The 17,731-nt window shown below is 42.4% G+C and overlaps 1 protein-coding gene across 3 annotated transcripts in view; it reads right to left on the minus strand.

Annotated features, from left to right (window-relative positions):
* pard3aa (par-3 family cell polarity regulator alpha, a) overlaps nucleotides 1-17,731 on the minus strand; it is a 402,663-nt gene that overhangs the window by 121,783 nt on the left and 263,149 nt on the right. For 2 of the 3 annotated variants that reach the window (XM_058401312.1, XM_058401328.1), the window contains exons 17-19: nucleotides 16,579-16,623; nucleotides 10,725-10,967; nucleotides 6,554-6,764 (exon numbers count right to left, since the gene is read on the minus strand). In XM_058401312.1, coding sequence (XP_058257295.1) covers nucleotides 6,554-6,764; nucleotides 10,725-10,967; nucleotides 16,579-16,623 — 499 coding nt within the window. The remainder of the gene's footprint in view (nucleotides 1-6,553; nucleotides 6,765-10,724; nucleotides 10,968-16,578; nucleotides 16,624-17,731) is intronic. The other variant, XM_058401320.1, reaches the window with a different exon arrangement.

Below are 17,731 nucleotides of genomic sequence, written 5' to 3' on the forward strand. Positions count from 1 at the left end.
CATTCCTTACAACAAAACAACAATGCATGCTTCCTAGTGAGAAGTGAGATTCATGGAAAACACCGCAACATTAAATCATTCTCTTTAACAAGATCCCTGCAGGATTTGGTCATTTTAGTGTGCTTGCTCAGTGAAAGATGCTGGTGGATCCTGTTTCATTTACAGGGTTTCAGATTCAATTAATCCAGTACACTTCTACAACCTCTGGCCTGCCCTGAGGGGCTACAGCTGTGCATGGGGAGATACTCATTCCAAAAGCAGTAATCCCAGGAAAAGTGATGGACAACCAGCCATCCCCAAGCGCACTCACGCTGAGCGGGTGAATGGAAATGATCTGGAGAGGCAACATGGCAAAAACAAGTCTCTGTCCATGCTCCGAGTCGTTTAAAATTCAAGCTTTATACCTATGCTGATTTTATCGAGCTTCCACAACACATACATTGCCAAGCCACTCCAATCAGAGACTCCTTAACAAACAGAGAAAACATGAAGAAAGGGAGCTCCGAAGAAACCCAGCATTTTCTCGGTGACGATGTGTAGTGAGATGATAATTTACTGCAGTATACAGAGGTAAAAGCCAATGAATGAACACAGGACGCTGTGTATTATTGTAGCATCCAGGTGAAATTATCCACTAAAGCAAAGGGTCAGACTTTCACATGAACCATTTTTAATCTTTTCAAAGCGCATCCATGTAGAACCATCCACGGTGAAGAAGCTCTAAGCAGAAGTAGAGCATCAGGATGAATCAGGCAGAATCCAGACGCTGAGCAGTAGAAGTGTGTCAGAAATTGCTCTCCTGGTCACTCTTACACTCCCTGCTTTGTGTTTGTGCCCTACATTTGCATGCAATCTTCCGTAACAGGCCGAGTGCTTCACCGTCGAGGTCCCTGCTGTGTCTGGTGGAACACATCCGGTAAAGATGGATGAAGTTGGAGATACTTGCCTCGCTCTGGATATACGCTTCTCTGTAAGACCTCTGAGAAAAGCCCTTAAACCTCTCAGAACTGAGCCCTAGGGATCAGACTAACATAAAACAGATAAAATATTTACCTAGCCCGGTCTTAAGCATTTTTCTCTGTTATTGATTGAATTTTTTCTCATTTCAGCAGATTATCTTACACATTGTTTGCACTGAGGAGTCGTATGTAATATGTATGTATGCGGAAGCTGACATTTCAAAAGAAGATCGTTTTCCAATATCACCTCCGATCGGAACCTCGCACCACATAAAGGACAAGGCAATATTCCCCTGCGGCTCTTCTGATATTTTTTTTTGGTTCTTTTTTTTATTGTAGACGCCAATCCTGGTCATTCGGCGCAAGACAAAAAGCAGAGAATACAGATATGCAGTGAAAGAGAACGTTCCTACGTTTCTACACATCCCATCCATCTGGTAAATGAAGGCAGAATGCTAATACAGTATGGTCTCTGATGATAGGCTTTTCCTGATTAAACCGTGCTCGTGTGTGCAAAGCTTGGCTAATTCAAACGGACGTGTGCATGCTAATGACAATCGCGGCATGAGAACGGAGTGTTAGCTTCATATGGAAGCTTTCCACTCGAATGTACACGTAGGAGTGCTCGGAGCAGACAATGTTTCTGGATATATAGGTTAAATCTGGAACACAAAAAGGCTCAAGGGGCTATTATTTGCTGCTCTGAAAATAACAAAGATGCTTCTTGTGCTCTTTCTCTCTCACCCTGCTCCTGTCTGCCCCTCCTCAGGCGATTGGTCTTGCTGTCATTCTTACTCGGGGTGAGATGTGATGGCTATCAGACTGGTAGCTTATTTAGAGGTCATATAAAAGTGGTGATAGTAGGGAGGCTTGTTGTTCCAGCACTACTAATTACACCCTATTAACAGTGAAAACAAATGCTAAACATAGAGGGACGTCTTCCCCGCAAGGCAACGCTGCCGTGACCGCAAGTGTGATGCGAACGAATCCCTTCTTCTCTGTGCCCTCCTCCCTCCCCGTGCCCTAGTTCACTTCACTGCACTCATTTACGTCCCCTGCTCCCTTATTCTCTGTCTCTCTCTTCAGGCGACCCCTTCACTCATCAACCTCGACCCATCATGCACTGCTCCAGGAGCTTTGCAAAGTATGACACACACACACACATGAGCACAGTGAAGATGGGATGGGTAGCAGGGTGGGCAGTCAGTCATACAGAAGATAAACAGCACCTAATTACCTCAGGAAATGGAGGCTTTTGCCTCACTGTCTGGGGATCAGATGGCTTTATGTGCCTCCACTGAGCATGCTAAGACCCTGACAAGACCTGAGGTGGAGCGTGGACAACTACGCAAGGCTGATATGGTTAGAAATTACTGATCATGTCGCATCACTGACCTCACGACAAATAATGTTAAAACAGCTATTAATGTTAAAACAGCTATTAATAAATCTAACAAAGCTACGGTATCTGGCAAGGACTGGGACTGCATTATCTCTTAAGGCAGGAGTGTCCAATCTTATACAGAAAGGTCCAGCTGAGCAGAAGCCACACCTGAGTCTTATGAAAGCCAAGATCAGTTGATTATACAGGTGGAATCAGGTGTAGCTTCTGCTTGGTTGGAATGAAAGCCTGCACCCAAACAGACCCTTTCTGGATAAGACCTGGCCCCTGCCTTGAGGGTTTCTTATTAAAAATACTTACACAGACAAACAATACACTGAAACAGAAAAATGTGGTCATCCGAAAGCTGTCACATGGACCAGGAAGTGTACTGAGCTACCCAAGACTCTGTGTAGGAGGTAGTACAAGTTGAGTTGCACTGGAACGGTGCTGTGATTCCCGTAACAAGGTCTGCACTCGTTCAGGAAGTAAGAGTGTTTTAGCCGATAACGACATCATTAGTTTCAACAACAGACGTGTGGCATGAGTGACAGGGGAATGCTGTGGGACACCGAAGAGATGAGACACCTCACTCTACTGTATACACTGAATATGGTGAGTGGTGTTATGTCCTCCATGCGTTTGTAAGCAGAACGTAAACACACTGGGGTAGTGACCAATCACACTCAGATTTGGGACCACAGCAAAATGCCGAGGTTCCACTGTATTCTGTACTGTATAAGGATGCGTGAAGCAAACTGTAGTGATGTTACTCCATCACACTTGTATATTACATTAGTTAAGATCTTCTGCTCCATATTTCATCAGCTCTATTGATCTCCCTATAAACACATCCACGTTCCTGCTCGCTGCACTCGTCCCCATTAAAATTTTCTATTGCTTTTTTCTGAGCCTCTATTCATCCCCCCCCCGTTTCCTCTTCATCTTTCTAAATCTCTGTGCCCATGGAGCTATGCACTCAATTTCTTTGTCCATCTCTCATTCTTGTTCCACTCTTTCATCCCTCTCTCCTCCTTGCCTTAGCCATTAAGCTCTCTCTCTGCTGTCCAATCAGTGTTCGCATTAAGCTCCGTGGTGAGAGCTCATCAGAGCATGTTTAGCCAGGCGTTCAGATGAGCTCAAATTGCAGTGTGTTGCCAATGCTGCAAAGCTCGCCTTGCAGGGAAAGTGTGTGTGTGTGTGTGTGTGTGTGTGTGTTTCGTAAAAGTGAGACAGAGGACTGAACAGTGTGTGTTTACGTGTGTATGCATGCTTCAGTGTGTGTATCTTGGTGTGTGCTAGAATCATTAATGACATACATGAGTGAACAAAAAAACAAAGAAACACAAAGACCAACAATCAGACTTTCTCTCTGATCAGGTGTGTGTGTGTGTGTGTGTGTGTGTGTACACTCAATGACAAGGGTAAGTCTCTGAGCAGTGGGAAATCTAATAGCAGAGCATGTGGTGTGTGTGTGTGTGTTTGTAAGGCGAGGAAGGAAGAAAGAAAGAAAGAAAGAAAGAAAGAAAGAAAGAAAGAAAGAAAGAAAGAAAGAAAGAATAGAATATTTGTTAGTAATGAAGAAAATTAAGAAATCAATAAAGTAAAGAAAATAGAAAGAAGGGGAAAATTAGAAGGAAATAAAAAATGAACAGGAAATAGAAATGAAGAAAGGGATGAAAACAAAGTAAAAAATAAAAATAAATAAACAAAGGAAAAGGTAGGAATTGAGGAAAGGAAGAGGAACAAGAAGGAAAAAGAAAGTAAGTGTGTCCATGGTGGTGGCGGTGGTGGTGGTGGTGGTGTGTGTGTGTGTGTGTGTGTGTGTGTGTGTGTGTGTGTGACTCCCCCTGCCTCGCTTTCATAAGTGGTACTGCCACTCGACTCTAATGAAGAGAGATGATGCAGAGGGAGAGGGGCCAAACCACCCACCGCCCGGGGGGAGACTCTCACAACCTTTCAGCCAGGAGCAGCACAATCCTCAAACTCATTTCACACACATACACACACACACCCCCCTCTAACCCAGACTAGCACATTAATTTTCATTTGGTAATCAAACTCTCTTCAAAAGACAGACACAACAGACACACACACAAAAGTGTATGCAGCGAATGTTAAAGTGTGTGTGTGTGTACGCATGTGATTGTGCTTTATAATTACTGACTTCCTTTGCTCCACAGGATACAAACGAGAAGCAAAGCGCAAATTAGTGGCCTTGATAAGCGACCTCTCCGAGTTCCTGAAACATGACCTGGAAACACTTGTCATCTTTATTGTTCGTTACAGCGCTATGCACGGTGCGCTGCTCCGCTAACTAATCCCATTACTCTAATCCGCCATGAAACAACTTACTGCACTGATAAGAGCACAGCTAATTTATCCCGCATTCAAATGAGCACCAAATCAAAATAATTAACAGCGGCCTGTGTTTAATTAGCTTGGCAGAGACAGTGTTGAACACAGCCTTAAACCGTCAGGCCTAAAGCAGAGGACGCTCTGTAGATAGTCCTGCCTTCCTGCCCCCACACCTGTCCTTCTGCTCCGTTTAAGGTCGCTGAAACTTTTTCTTTCACTTTGCAGCTCTTTGAGTGCGATTATGTACATGAAACCATCACAAAGTTGACTTAGTCTGAAAACCATATGCTTGTGTATTTGAATAAATATAGCGTAGTACTGTTCACTGGCCACACTCACTGCTCATTAATATTCATTAAGTGCCCATTAATATTCATTATATGGCATGTTCTGACATGTAGCCTTTCTGATACAGAACTTACGCCAAATATTCACCTGTGAAAGCAGTAAGAGTGATTTTATATTACAGTTCATCAATAACAGCAACTAATTAGCTGATTGGGGTAAATTAGCTAATTAGCACAACAAGAAGGAAAGTGATTGACAAGTCAGTGCAGGCTGATTTGCTATATAGCCTAAAACCGAGAACAAAGACGCACGATGGCAATTCCCAGAGACTCTTAACTCTTTGTGCGAGTTCAGCCGTTAACACTGACTCGCTACAATGCTAGAAACAAGCTAGCTAACGATCCAGGACCATGCCTCAGCAAGATATTAGCTGTTAAATCGTTTAAACAGTCAATGTAAAACTATCAGGGATACCCCCATTTCCGTAAATGAATAACAGTCACTACAATTATAATGTATTTACACTTAGCAAAGCCTGCTAAGCAAACTTTCCACCATAGTAAGTTACCCAAATGTTGCATCACAGAGGTATTAAATTTTAAATGCTGTTAGAAATTCTTGAATAATAAAAGTTTCCATAAGGGCACTTCATATTTGACTTGTACACAATGCGAACACAGCACCATTTGCCCTAACCTCACTCGCAGTGTGTTAATTGAAACCATGAGTCGGTGAGTGTGTGAATACATTACTGATGTGAAACCAATCGAAGTCTTTAAACAGCTGGTAAAAATAGAAAGAAACTACACATGTATATATATATATATATATATATATATATATATATATATATCCGAGTTCACGACTTCACAATATACGGAAATAAAACTCCTAACAAATGAAAAACTCCTGTTTTCAGCAGTTTTCACAATATAGCCACTCTACAGTGCTGCAGAATTTCACTCAATAAATCTTCACCAGTTATGTAAAGAGAGAGAATAGAAAAAAGAGAGAGAAAAACAACCATGTCTCTCTCTCTCTCTCTGTGAGCGTCTCTGATGAGTTTGCACTGCCGGTGCTGATGTCGGGATATGCGATATAAAGGCTTTCTGGCTTTCTCACCACCTGAAGTTAACAGACTTGCAGACTTCACACAAGTCATTGCTTGGCCTTGCATCACCTTCTCTCAGAGTTACACATGCTGGATTACAGAGACTCTGAACTTCAAACTAGCTGTGCATGCATCTGAGTATACATTATCTTTATGAGGAACACCCTGTACATTTTTATAGTGGCAAATTTATATGTACTTATACAAGACAAATAGTGTGTTCAGCTGTGTGTTTTGTGTCTCGGCCCAGGTTGTGCTACGCGATAAATAAAACATACTTGCTTGTTATAAAGCATGTGTGTTTAAACTGCTCGGGGCTACCTGGCTGTTTTTCGCTAGAGGTAAGTGGGTCCTATTTAGCAGCACAGAGCAGGTCGGGCTAAGAGTTTCCAGCAGAGAAACAGATTCAGCCGGAGCAGGAGGAGGATGAGACCTACTCATCTGGGATAAACGTACCTGAACATGTCACCCAGGCCCTTCAGTACACTTTTCTTGGCTTTGTTCTTTTCCTTCTTTTCCTTCCCTCCTTTCTCCTTCTTCCGCTCGTCTTTGGGCCGTCCGCCGTTCACCTGGCCGTCCTGGTACGCCGCTCCAGGTAAGGCCACGTCATTGGCTGTGGAGACGGAGTCACGCCCGGAGCGTGAGCTTTCCTCCGTGTCCTCCTCCACTGAGACAGAGAGACAAAGACAGAAATTGGAAGATGGTAAGAGGATAAAAAAAAAAGAAAGAAAGAAAAACTCAAGATGCCACTGAAGGCCATGCTGTTGGCTGCTTTTTCCCCAAACACTAGGGAATTCCAGGCCTGCTGGCACGGCTTCAACCACAAACTGTTATATCTGCAGTTTATTTGGAGGAAGTCTATTATTATGTGCTGTCTAGATACAAAAACTATTAACAGACTGATCTCACAGCTCTACACATACTGTTTTTTTTTACAAACTGCTTCTCTATTGGCCAATAAACCAGTACAGAAGTACAGTTCTAGCTGTTTTGGATTTTAATACATGCTTACAATCAATACCAGAAGAAACTGAGACGTGAGGGCGGGGCTACCAGTACAGTTTCCAGTCTGAATCGGGCCATTTTCAGAGTACATCGGATATAATGATGTGAATAATGGTATTCAGACCTCACGTTACTCTTTAATCATCTGAATAATCTGAAACAAATCTAGAAGGCTGATACGCAAAGCAACTTTTGATTGGTTTGAATACTACACAGTAGCTTTTTACACTGGAAACACTGATCATAATCATGTTAGTACTCAATAACAGCCTAGAACCATACAGATGCGCTTTGCTACACAATACTAGTTTTGTTTAGTTAGTCAGAGACCCAGTGTGACATGGTGCTATACTGCCCCCACTATGTTACACCGGTATTGCACCACACGGACATGTTAGCGCTCGGTTATTGGGAAGTGCACAGGTGACGTGTTTGGAAGCAAGAAGCAAGCTGTACATTTTAAACATGATGGCATCTGTTCCTTCTTTATTCACCATAGTGGGCGGGTCAAAAGGGACGAAGAGAAGAAGGTGGCTGAGAAGAATGCACAAAGCTTGAATTTTAGCACTATATTCTAAGCTACAATAAATCGCAGATCAAAGTTGAGTGATGATTTTTGGGAACCAAAAACACAGCAGGAAAATGCCATATATATATATATACATATATATATATCTCACAACAAAGCCACTGGCTCTCCTTTAATTCCTGCAAAGTCTACGTTTAACTATGTAGCTGAAGTAAGACCTTGAGTTTCTTTAGAGAATACTTCTCCTCCAGCAGTAACTCATCTGACTGACTTTAAGCTCTCTGCACACAATTATGAAGTGGTAATATATTGCAGTCCCCAAAGACATCTTCTTTGAAGACATCAGAACTGTGTGTGCTAATATCCTTTCTTTCTTTTTAATACAATTTATACATTAATGCTCTAGCGTCAGGATTGATAAAGTGACTAAAAAGACAAAAGCAGCATTTTCTGACTACACGCTAACTTTCCTCTCATACTCCAACGGCATGTTTATTCTTTAGCTCTCATTTTTATTCTTTTCCTGCAAAGCGGCAACGGTATCGGTGTATAAAATACCATTTTAATCACAAACGGAATGAAGTAAATTAGCTAATTTTCATTTCACCATCAGTCTGATTATAGCTGCAATTTCTATGCTGGATGCCCTGCTGCATCTAATGTAATTAATCTGTCAGTAATTGTAAGTTTAAATCAACTCTGAACGAGCAAAGGAGGGGGAAGAAAAATGCAGCTGTTAATTATGCTAAGTGCTGTAGCATAATGCTTAGCATTGCTCGAGACATCCTAACAGCACAATGCACCTGATGTTAGACGTGTGTGATTACGGGTTTATTAATATTTAAAAAGGGATGAAGAAAGATTTGAAAGCTAATTGACAAAAAAAAAAACACGGAGGTAGCCATGATGGATTTTGTTTCAAATAGCTTGATGAGACCGTAACAGGGACGAGGTCGCTGAGTTGAGAGATGTTTTCTGCTTTCCACCTTTGAAGTTTTCAGCGTTTTCTTCAACCCGTTCCCGAGGAACGTGAAAACCGGCCGTGAAATGCTATATGACAGGAATAGCAGACAGAAATCTTTTAAGTTATGCCCCCCCCCGTAAATCCCTTTAACAGTTCTGCAGATGATAACACTGACTATGTTTGAGTTGATATCGCTTTTATCACTCATTTCTTTCATTTCCCGCGCGTGTGTGTAAGCTTATCGCGCCGCTAAGTGCAAAGGCGGTGTAGCTACACGGATGAGCTGCATCTGGCAATTAAAACCCGGGCTGTGAGATTAGAGGAGCGTGCTAATTTCTGCAGCTCCTAATGATGCCGTCTCAGATAACACACAGGAGATGGTAATCGCTCAGGCCTCCTGGGGGGGCCAGATGAGTGTATCTGTGTGTGTGTGTAGGCAAGCACTCAGCCCGTCATTATCACACACCCACAAAAACTCAATCTGGTCTTGACGAAAGACAGAACCAAAACAGAAAGGAACAGAGAAGAAGGGGGAGAAGAAGAAAAAAAAAAGAGATGGAAATTGATGAGAGGTATAAATTGGCCCCTTCATTTCCCAAAAACTGCTCATTAGCCTAACAAAGAGATGCAACACTGAACTCAAAGCAGCTTCAACAGATCAATAGTGTTTCCATCAAAACAGCCATCGCAGCAAGTTAAGCAGCCATTCTGAGCTTGTCATCTGGCTGCAGTGTTTTAAAAAAAAAAAAAAAAAGACCCAAGTTTGAGTAATTAAAACTTTTCTGCTGTACAAGAGAGAAATAAATGTTTTGACGCCCCGTCATTAGCCTCCTCACTTTCATCCTGCTAGGTATTCATTTCTTCCCTTCCAACTCACAGATGGTTTCATGAAACTGTCATTCTGCTTGAAATGGAGTAACACTGAAGTTTGCTATTTCAGAAGTGCGGAACAGGGAAAATCCCCAGCTCAAATCTTCCTCTTCTTCTTGGCAGGATATCTGCTGCTGACACATTTTTTCCCCAGATGACGTTGGATTTTTATGTAAATAAAAGTCAGCGTGAAGAAAGGATGCCTGCCCTTATCAGTCAACTCTGACTATTAACCTCAGGGACAGACACCGGCAGGCTGCTTTTATCTAAATTGAAAAACGCATTTGACTTATTTGAATATCAGGAAGGGAAGAAATGCAATATACCTTTGTGGCAGAATCTCTTGCCCCTCATTTCTCTCGGGGAAAGATAAGACAATATTTAGTGGCATGCAGAAACAACATAGCAGAACAAAGAAAGCAGCTCAGGAAAATGATTTGCCTTATTTATTTATTATTTATTTTTTAAAGCAATGTCTCTACCCTGTTGAATAGAAGAGCTTTTAATGGAGAACAAGGAGGCTCCTGCGGCAAGGTGCTGTTATTACCTGGTCTGGGTTGTTTGACAGCTCTGTCATGCCGCCAAAACACGACCGTGAGTAATGAAACACCGGATCGGACATGCTTCAGCGTAAAGGAGGGTAAAGAGTCACCAGTGGCTGTTTCAGGACCGGCAGTGTTGTTTTCCCAAAACATACTTTGAGTACAGAACAACGTAGTTTCAGTACCGCTTAAATTTTTATAACGAAGTATAAAAATTAAATGTTCAGCAAGGACATCCATAATAGCTGGAATATAAAAAAGGCTACTGCTCTATTCACTAAGGACTGCAAGGAGAAATGAAGGACAAACTGTTTCTGCCAGTAAACAGGACAAAGGTTTCCCAATTGCTTCAAGTCTAAAAGCATTAAGGGGAAGACGAGAACGAGGAGTCCCCGGTGGAGGGGGAAAAAAGACAGCAGGGACATCTCTGAGCTCGCCCGGACCCCGCTGATATGAATAATAATATGAGAGTAACGGGGATGCTGATTGGCTGTGGACTCTGTAAGGGGTTAGCCTGACCTAGATAGAAATGTTGGAATAACTCACACAGCTGTAATGATTTCTTATTGTGGCTACAGCTCCATCTGGCACCAGAAGTGTTAAATTGATATTAAATTAAACCTGATATCATAGCATCGGTGTACAAATGCTTGCTATTTAAGAAACATGATATTAAAATAAAATGCAATGAGAGACCCTGGTTATCTCTACACTTACACGTCTCCATGCCTTCGTCCTCCTCTTCATCACCCGCCACATTCATACCGGGTCTGTCATAGGATTTGTCGATAGCCGCGCGGAAGCTCTCGTTGCAACCACGTCCGCGGATGATCCTGGGACGAGGCCTGTGGAAAGGGACGTCCCCATTGAGCGTCACCTCTGCCACGGCTGTCTGGAGACTCTCCAGAGAGCTGGACTTCTTCAGACCCAGATTGGGCCCTACATCTCTTGTGGAGTTACCTTAGGATAAGAGAGAAGACACTTAAAACCCAAAATAGTAATAAACATGCTCCTTCCTTTAAAAAAAAAGTGATCTTTTAAACCAGCTACAGCCCTGACTGGAGATAAATGAGAATATGGAAATTCCACTTATCACCATGCTTGCTTTTCTTCAAGCTCTTTTGCACCGTTTATCTGAACTTGTAAATATGCCTGTCTCATATTATAAGGCTGCAAAGTATATAAACACTGTAGAAAGAGAGAGAGAAGCAGCTGCAGAAAGGCAGAACACAGAGGGAGAAATACAGACTACAGGCATTGATGTATGGCACAAGCCTGAAGCCCATTATCTTTGGTGGGTGGCCGAGGGAAAGAGAGAAAGGGATATGGAGATTTAGAAGCTACGGAGAATAGAAGGACAGACTAAACAGACAAAATCTAAGCTCATTCAAATCCACACTGAGGCCTCGCTCTCTATTCCACAATGCTCTTTGCTTCTTGTACCACTAATACAACAGAGTTTGATCGTTACACCACCAAAAACCCTCCATAAACACAATGCTCCAGCTTCCGGCAAGTTCTAGAAGAGTCAGGGCATTAATTCTGCTCTGCTGAGATTTCTGAGCAGGGAGACACAATGAGCAAGCAAGACTACCTGGTTGGTTGGATCTATGAAGTGTGTGTGTGTGTGTTTGTTGGGTACAGGTAGGCGTAAATGGAGCAGTTGCCAAACACACATTCCATGAGCCACCTGTGTGCCGGGGATAAGATAAATGTTTAGAGCTTACACAATAACTCACACAAACACACGCAAATGTGCAAAACGAAGAAGAAACACACACAAAGACAAAAGGGTTCAACAGCGTATAAAGCTCAAGGAGGAGCAGGAATTGGGCAGAGCCACTGGTCCGTTTGACTACATCTCATTGATATGTACGGCATAATGGAGCTTCATTATGCACACAAATATAATTAACATGCAAATGATATATAAATATATAAATATACATGGCATGAATGACAGACGGCTTCTACTCAAAGGACCGCAGCCAGGCCTATTCTTTCTGTTTGTTGACAGAGTTGATAGAAGTGTCATTCTTCCCATGAAGCATGGTAGGTCAAACAGTAGAGCTGTTGATGTAGAAAATCCCACCAAGCTGCAGCTCTAGCCATCGTTCCTTCTGTTTAAACCTACACAGCTCACCAGACAGCCAGAATAATTTTATTTTTCCAAAGGCTGCTGATTTTTGTTTAGAGTAGCTTAGTGGAGCGAGACTTCAGTATTTCATTATGTCAGTGTGTACGTGTCTTATGAACAACAGTCCATAACTAGCATGCTGGACGTCCATCATTATTCTACATCAAAAGACATTTTGTTGGCTATTTGGTTGGTGTGTGAGGAGCTCGGTCTCTCAAAAATAAGACCTAAAAGAAGTGTGTTTGTGTAGCGTCATCAAACATATGGTGACGTTCTGTGTAAACATAGCTGTCGATCACTCTCGCTGCCGTCTTTGCACCACATGGTCTTCATTCTCACCCCCCGAACTGCTCTGCCTACTTTTCCACCGAGGGTCTCGGCTCATTTTCAGTGGGCTAAATGGAGCGTGCTCGGTGGCTGATGAGCTCGCAGCGGATCTCTGGCTTGAAAGACGTGAAGCAAAACAGAGATCGGCCTAGCAAAATAAACTCCCAATCACCCGGTGAAAACAATTCGAAATCTATTACCTCCTCTGTTTGCTTGAATGGCGCTTCAGCAGCATCGCAGAGTAGACATCAGCTAGAAGCCCAGAATAGGCATCATATTTAGGAAGCAGCATGCTGGGGAAGTGGACTAATCCGCATTTACATTTACGGTTACTGTTAGCATTCTTTCAGAAACGTTAGCAACTTTATATGCGGCTAATCTGCTCTTGATCCTTTAACCAAGCAAACCAGAACCAGACCCAGAGCTCCTGGGTCTTCCTGCTGGAGAAGCAGTAACAGCCCTTCCACAGAATTTTCTCACGTACGGTTGGATGAAGACGGTGCAAACAAAGAGGGTTCAGAGGGTGTGAAGACGACCTCTGACCTCAGGCGAGTTGTGGAATCTGGGATAGCCTTCTGTCTATCTGGCTCCTAGCAAACACTGCTGTGTTTGTGCTGGAAAGATCAGCTCAGGCTTCTATCACAATAAGGATAGGAAGCAGATAGAAAAATGGTGTGGATTACTGATTCTTTACCCAGCGCACCAGGTCAACACCATCACATTTACATTTCTGGCATTTGGCAGTGCGACTTACAATTTAGGGATAAGGGCCTTGCTAAGGGGCCCAGCAGTGGCAGCTTGGTGGACCTGGGATTCAAACTCACAACCTTCTGATCAGTAATCCAGCACCTTGACCACTAAGCTACCATATCCCTACGTTATTTTGAAGAGTGGACCGAATAGCTAGGTGGAATGAACGCTAAATAATTTAGCTCATAATTTTGGACATTTACCATATCATGTATTTAAGTTGTGCCCTGACATGTACGCTTGTAGTCAAGTGTATGTCCAGTTAATTAGACTGAAATCTGACTTAGCATGCCATATACAAACGACCTCACTACATCAACATTAAATCAAAATGACACTTTTAATAGTTTTAACAGTGGTCTTGACAATCCTGGATCTTGTATGAAATGATGTGACTTAACTAGAAGGAGTTGTGGTTGCCAGATTCAAGACAAATGCGTAACATCTGGCAACAACATCCTTTTAGTTTCAAAAAGATTAGACTGTTTCATATGCATGTTGAGCGCATTTTTATCTAAACAACCCTTCAGGATAAAATCCTAAAATTTGAAATACATCCAACGACCATGTGTAAATGGGTCAATAAACAGCCCATGTGGTCAACACGTGGTTGAGTAAACACAGCCTTTTAAAAAAACCAGCCAGTTTCATTGAGCAAAGTTGATTACCGAGCCAATTTATAGGAAAAATCAATCATATTTACACGATTACACAAGCAAAGACCTTCAGTCATTTTCCAGATCTATCTTTCATAATGAAAGACACTGGAGAGAAGCATCTTTTTTTTTTTTTTTTTTAAACTACAGGAAAATGAAAAAGCAGACAAGAAAATTCGGCTTGCGTCCAAACAGCATTGCGCCCCATATGCTGGCAGAGAAGCAAGCAGACTTAATCAAGATACTCCAAATACCGCATAAATGGGGCTCTTTAGAAGCTTACAAGCAGGCCTTTTCCTCCAGATCATGGAAGCAGCATGAGTGCCAAACACAATAGGATACGGCAAATGAAGTCGAGGCGGTTGCTACAGTTTGAGAAAAAGCAAACGGCATCTGCTTAGCTCAAAAATCTTGGAGCGATCGTCCCGCTGAGCCCGTTTGACATTCCGCATCGTGAGCTAAAGCATTGTGTCACGTCGGAGCGAAGAGCATCGGCGAAAGAAAAGCCGGTAATTGTTCTCGTGGTTTTTTTTTTTTTTTTTTTGCATTTCACTTCATCTGAAGCCAGGCAAGCTTTTGACAAGCATCTCTCAAAAGGCAGGACTACTTCATGATTCCTATCACATATTTAATACAGAGCTTTCTGTCACTCATGGAGAAGAGCAGAAGGAAAAATAACACCACCACAAAAAGATACGCAGGTTTCACCCACTCTAACATGCTTTTCTTCTCATTCTCTCTGCTCAGGTTGGTGCAATATAAAGGTCGCAGCTATAGTGCGCGCTGATTAGATACTCCAACATCTATTTGATTAGTCAGTCCGCATAGGCGACCAGGACAATTTGCTGGTGAGGCGTGATTCTCATTAAATGTTAAAAGCAGGTATCACATACTTCATGAATAATCTGTCAGTGGTTAATGTACGGGTTGCGGCTGCCGCCTCGTTAGCATGACTCCGACGTCCCTTCTAAATGCCGTTACTCAGGGAGATAAGTAACACTCACACGCCGTGCACGTACGGGTATATACGGACACAGGATCCATTAAATGTAATTCATTCAGCCGGTTGAGATTCTAAGAGTATGTCTAAAAGGTTGATTAGGCCAAGAATAGCTCCATGTTGGCCAGGGAGAAGCCATGTTCCCATATCCCAGTATGGGTGAAGGGGCCCTGGGGTCGTCCGAGCTGCTGTGCCAGCCTGTTCAGAATCATTAGCACTCCAGAAAACAGCTTTTCCCCTTGCTTCTTTACACCTGTCCTAATTAACTTCTGATGGCCGAGCTCAATCACTTACAGCACTCCTATGTACCATTACGGCAATGCCATCAGTGAGTGGGCAGGATCTGCTGAATCGTCGCAGGGCAATTTCATCTAATAATATCAGGCACACAGCATCCCTGTGTATTCTGTTCTCCCAAACCCGGACCTGACCTGTAATCTGTACTGCAACTGCACCGAACCATGTGGCTTCACTTACCTTCCCAAACCACAAGGACACACAGTTCATTAGCTTATAACGCCGCGTGGGTTCTGGTGGCTTATTTAGTTCCGTGATGGCGGGCCAGTTAATTTTACAACCCAACATAAACTGGTGTGGGGTTGTCAAGATGGTGAGGGAGTCTAAATACTTCCAGGTGCTCTGCTGCTATACGACTCGGAGCCTGGACACCAGAGGTGCAATGTGCACCTTCTCTAGGGAAGAAGCTTTTGTGGTTTTGATGAGTGTTAAGGACATTTAATGGTGCTCAAGATATTTTAACAAAAGCAATAAGTGCCAGATGTGGCAGCCAAGTTCAATTCCTCCAATGTGAAATGTGTTATATTTAAATGATGTATGGAAACACCATCCATTTCAGCACCGTGGCCTACACGAGAGTCAGGCAGTTTGGTTCTCGGCCGCCATTCTTGGCAGCGCTATATGTTTGTTACAGAATATTTTTCTGCATGGCTGAACTCTTACCCAGGGCTTTGCCTGGACTCCTGCTGGCTGGGACACGTGTTTTCCCTGTGCTGTGACTACAGGGCATAACTTCAGCCACTTGACAGTGATGGATTAATTGCAGTCAAACAGGCTTGTCTGAATTTGAGGGTCTTTATTTCAAAATAGGATCCAAGCAAAGCCCCCTAGCATGTTCCAAACACACACACACACACACCTCCTTCATTCTCCATCTCCTTCCTCTTTCCATTTGAAACACCTCTCAGCCTAATTAATGTTTTCTTCTATCTTACTCTCTGAAGAGCGAGCGGTGCGGCTTGCCTTTCCGCTAAACTGCAGCCAAAAATGCTATTTAACACCACAACACTCGTTCCAATTTAAGAGAAAATATCTATAATTTGACGTCAATTAACTCAAGTGACTTCCTGAACGTAGAAACACAAAGGCAAGCTAGTGATAATAATTAAAATTAACCTGGCAAAGACTTTCAGAAAAGAATCCATTATCAGTGATATCATTGCTTTAGTTTATGCTGAAAAAAAATAAATAAATAAAAAATACACCATGTCCCCATAAACAGAGGCAAAATTTAGTTTGAGCAAAAAAAAAGAGGGAAAAATAAAATAAAATAAAATAAATAAATAAATAAAAAAAATCAACACCCCAGCTTATCCACTAAGCACTAGCATGCCCAAGCACAGACAGACAAGCCAATCCTACTGTGGTGCAGGAGTGACGGACGTCAACGATTGGTTGTCTTACCTTCTGTCCTGTTTGGGCGGGGTGTGAGGTTAATCTCGTCAGCTACTGTTAAAGAGGCATAAACAATTGTGTTGGGTTAGTGCAAGACGTTCCACCATTCCCAGTTCCCATGCTGCATTATAAACTGACTTTCCATTAGTGTCATTTCCAAAAGGTCAAGTGAAGCATGCAAATCATTGAAGAGTAGAGAGAGAGAGACAGAAATATCAAAGATATGAGAGAGAGAGAGAGAGAGAGAGAGAGAGAGAGAGAGATGGGACATCATGCTTTTGTCATATTCACTGAGGAACAGGTTATAAAGTGTTAGGTGATTACTCATAGCCCCATGCATGACGTGGAACCGATCCTCCTTTTTCTTTCCCCTCCCTCCGTGTCTTTTCACACATCTGAGAGAATTTAAAGTGTCAGGCATACAGACAATTCTGCATACTCTCACAAAAAAAAAAATAATAAAAGCTCTCAGACTCGTTCAGAAAGTAGATACTACTCAGCTGAAGCGTGTGAGAGCAGACGGAGAGAAGAATGTATATGATTGAGGGGAAAAGAAAAGGCCATCTGTGGAAAATTGATCTGTGTGAACCGTTTTGTACAGGTGATTTTTCTGCCAGTGGAAAGAGCTTTTAATGATCAGTGTGTGGAAAGTTCAAAATAAAATGGTGCCCATAAGTGATGTGAGGTGAGTACTTCCCGCTCGGGTCTTTATGAGTCTAATTCAGAGGGCAGCTAACTTGCGGGAACCTCTGACCGAAGCCATGTCCAGAAGTATAGGGATGTTTTTTTTTTTTGTTTTTTTTTTAAACTGATTTATTTTTTCTCTGCATTTTTGACATCTTATCCACACAAAAACGACAATTTTTGGCACCTAAAAACGCATCACGTCGAAGGTTACGAATCGTTTTTCTTGTGGACGGCAAGGAAATGTGTGTTTTTAGAATCCAAGCAGAACGTTATATTCAAGCGTGACCTTATGCAGTAGTTCCACCTCATTTTCAACCTACATATAGAGATCAGAGCTTTTTTGCTTTCTTTACTTCTTAATTTGTTTTCTTGAGGCATTTGATGTAGCAGATTATAACATACTATCGCCACCCACTGGCCTGGTGTCCTAAGCGTTTACAAATATGTATATGTATGTATATATATATATATATAT

Source organism: Hemibagrus wyckioides, linkage group LG01, assembly GCF_019097595.1.
Source record: "Hemibagrus wyckioides isolate EC202008001 linkage group LG01, SWU_Hwy_1.0, whole genome shotgun sequence".
Lineage (NCBI taxonomy): Eukaryota > Metazoa > Chordata > Actinopteri > Siluriformes > Bagridae > Hemibagrus > Hemibagrus wyckioides.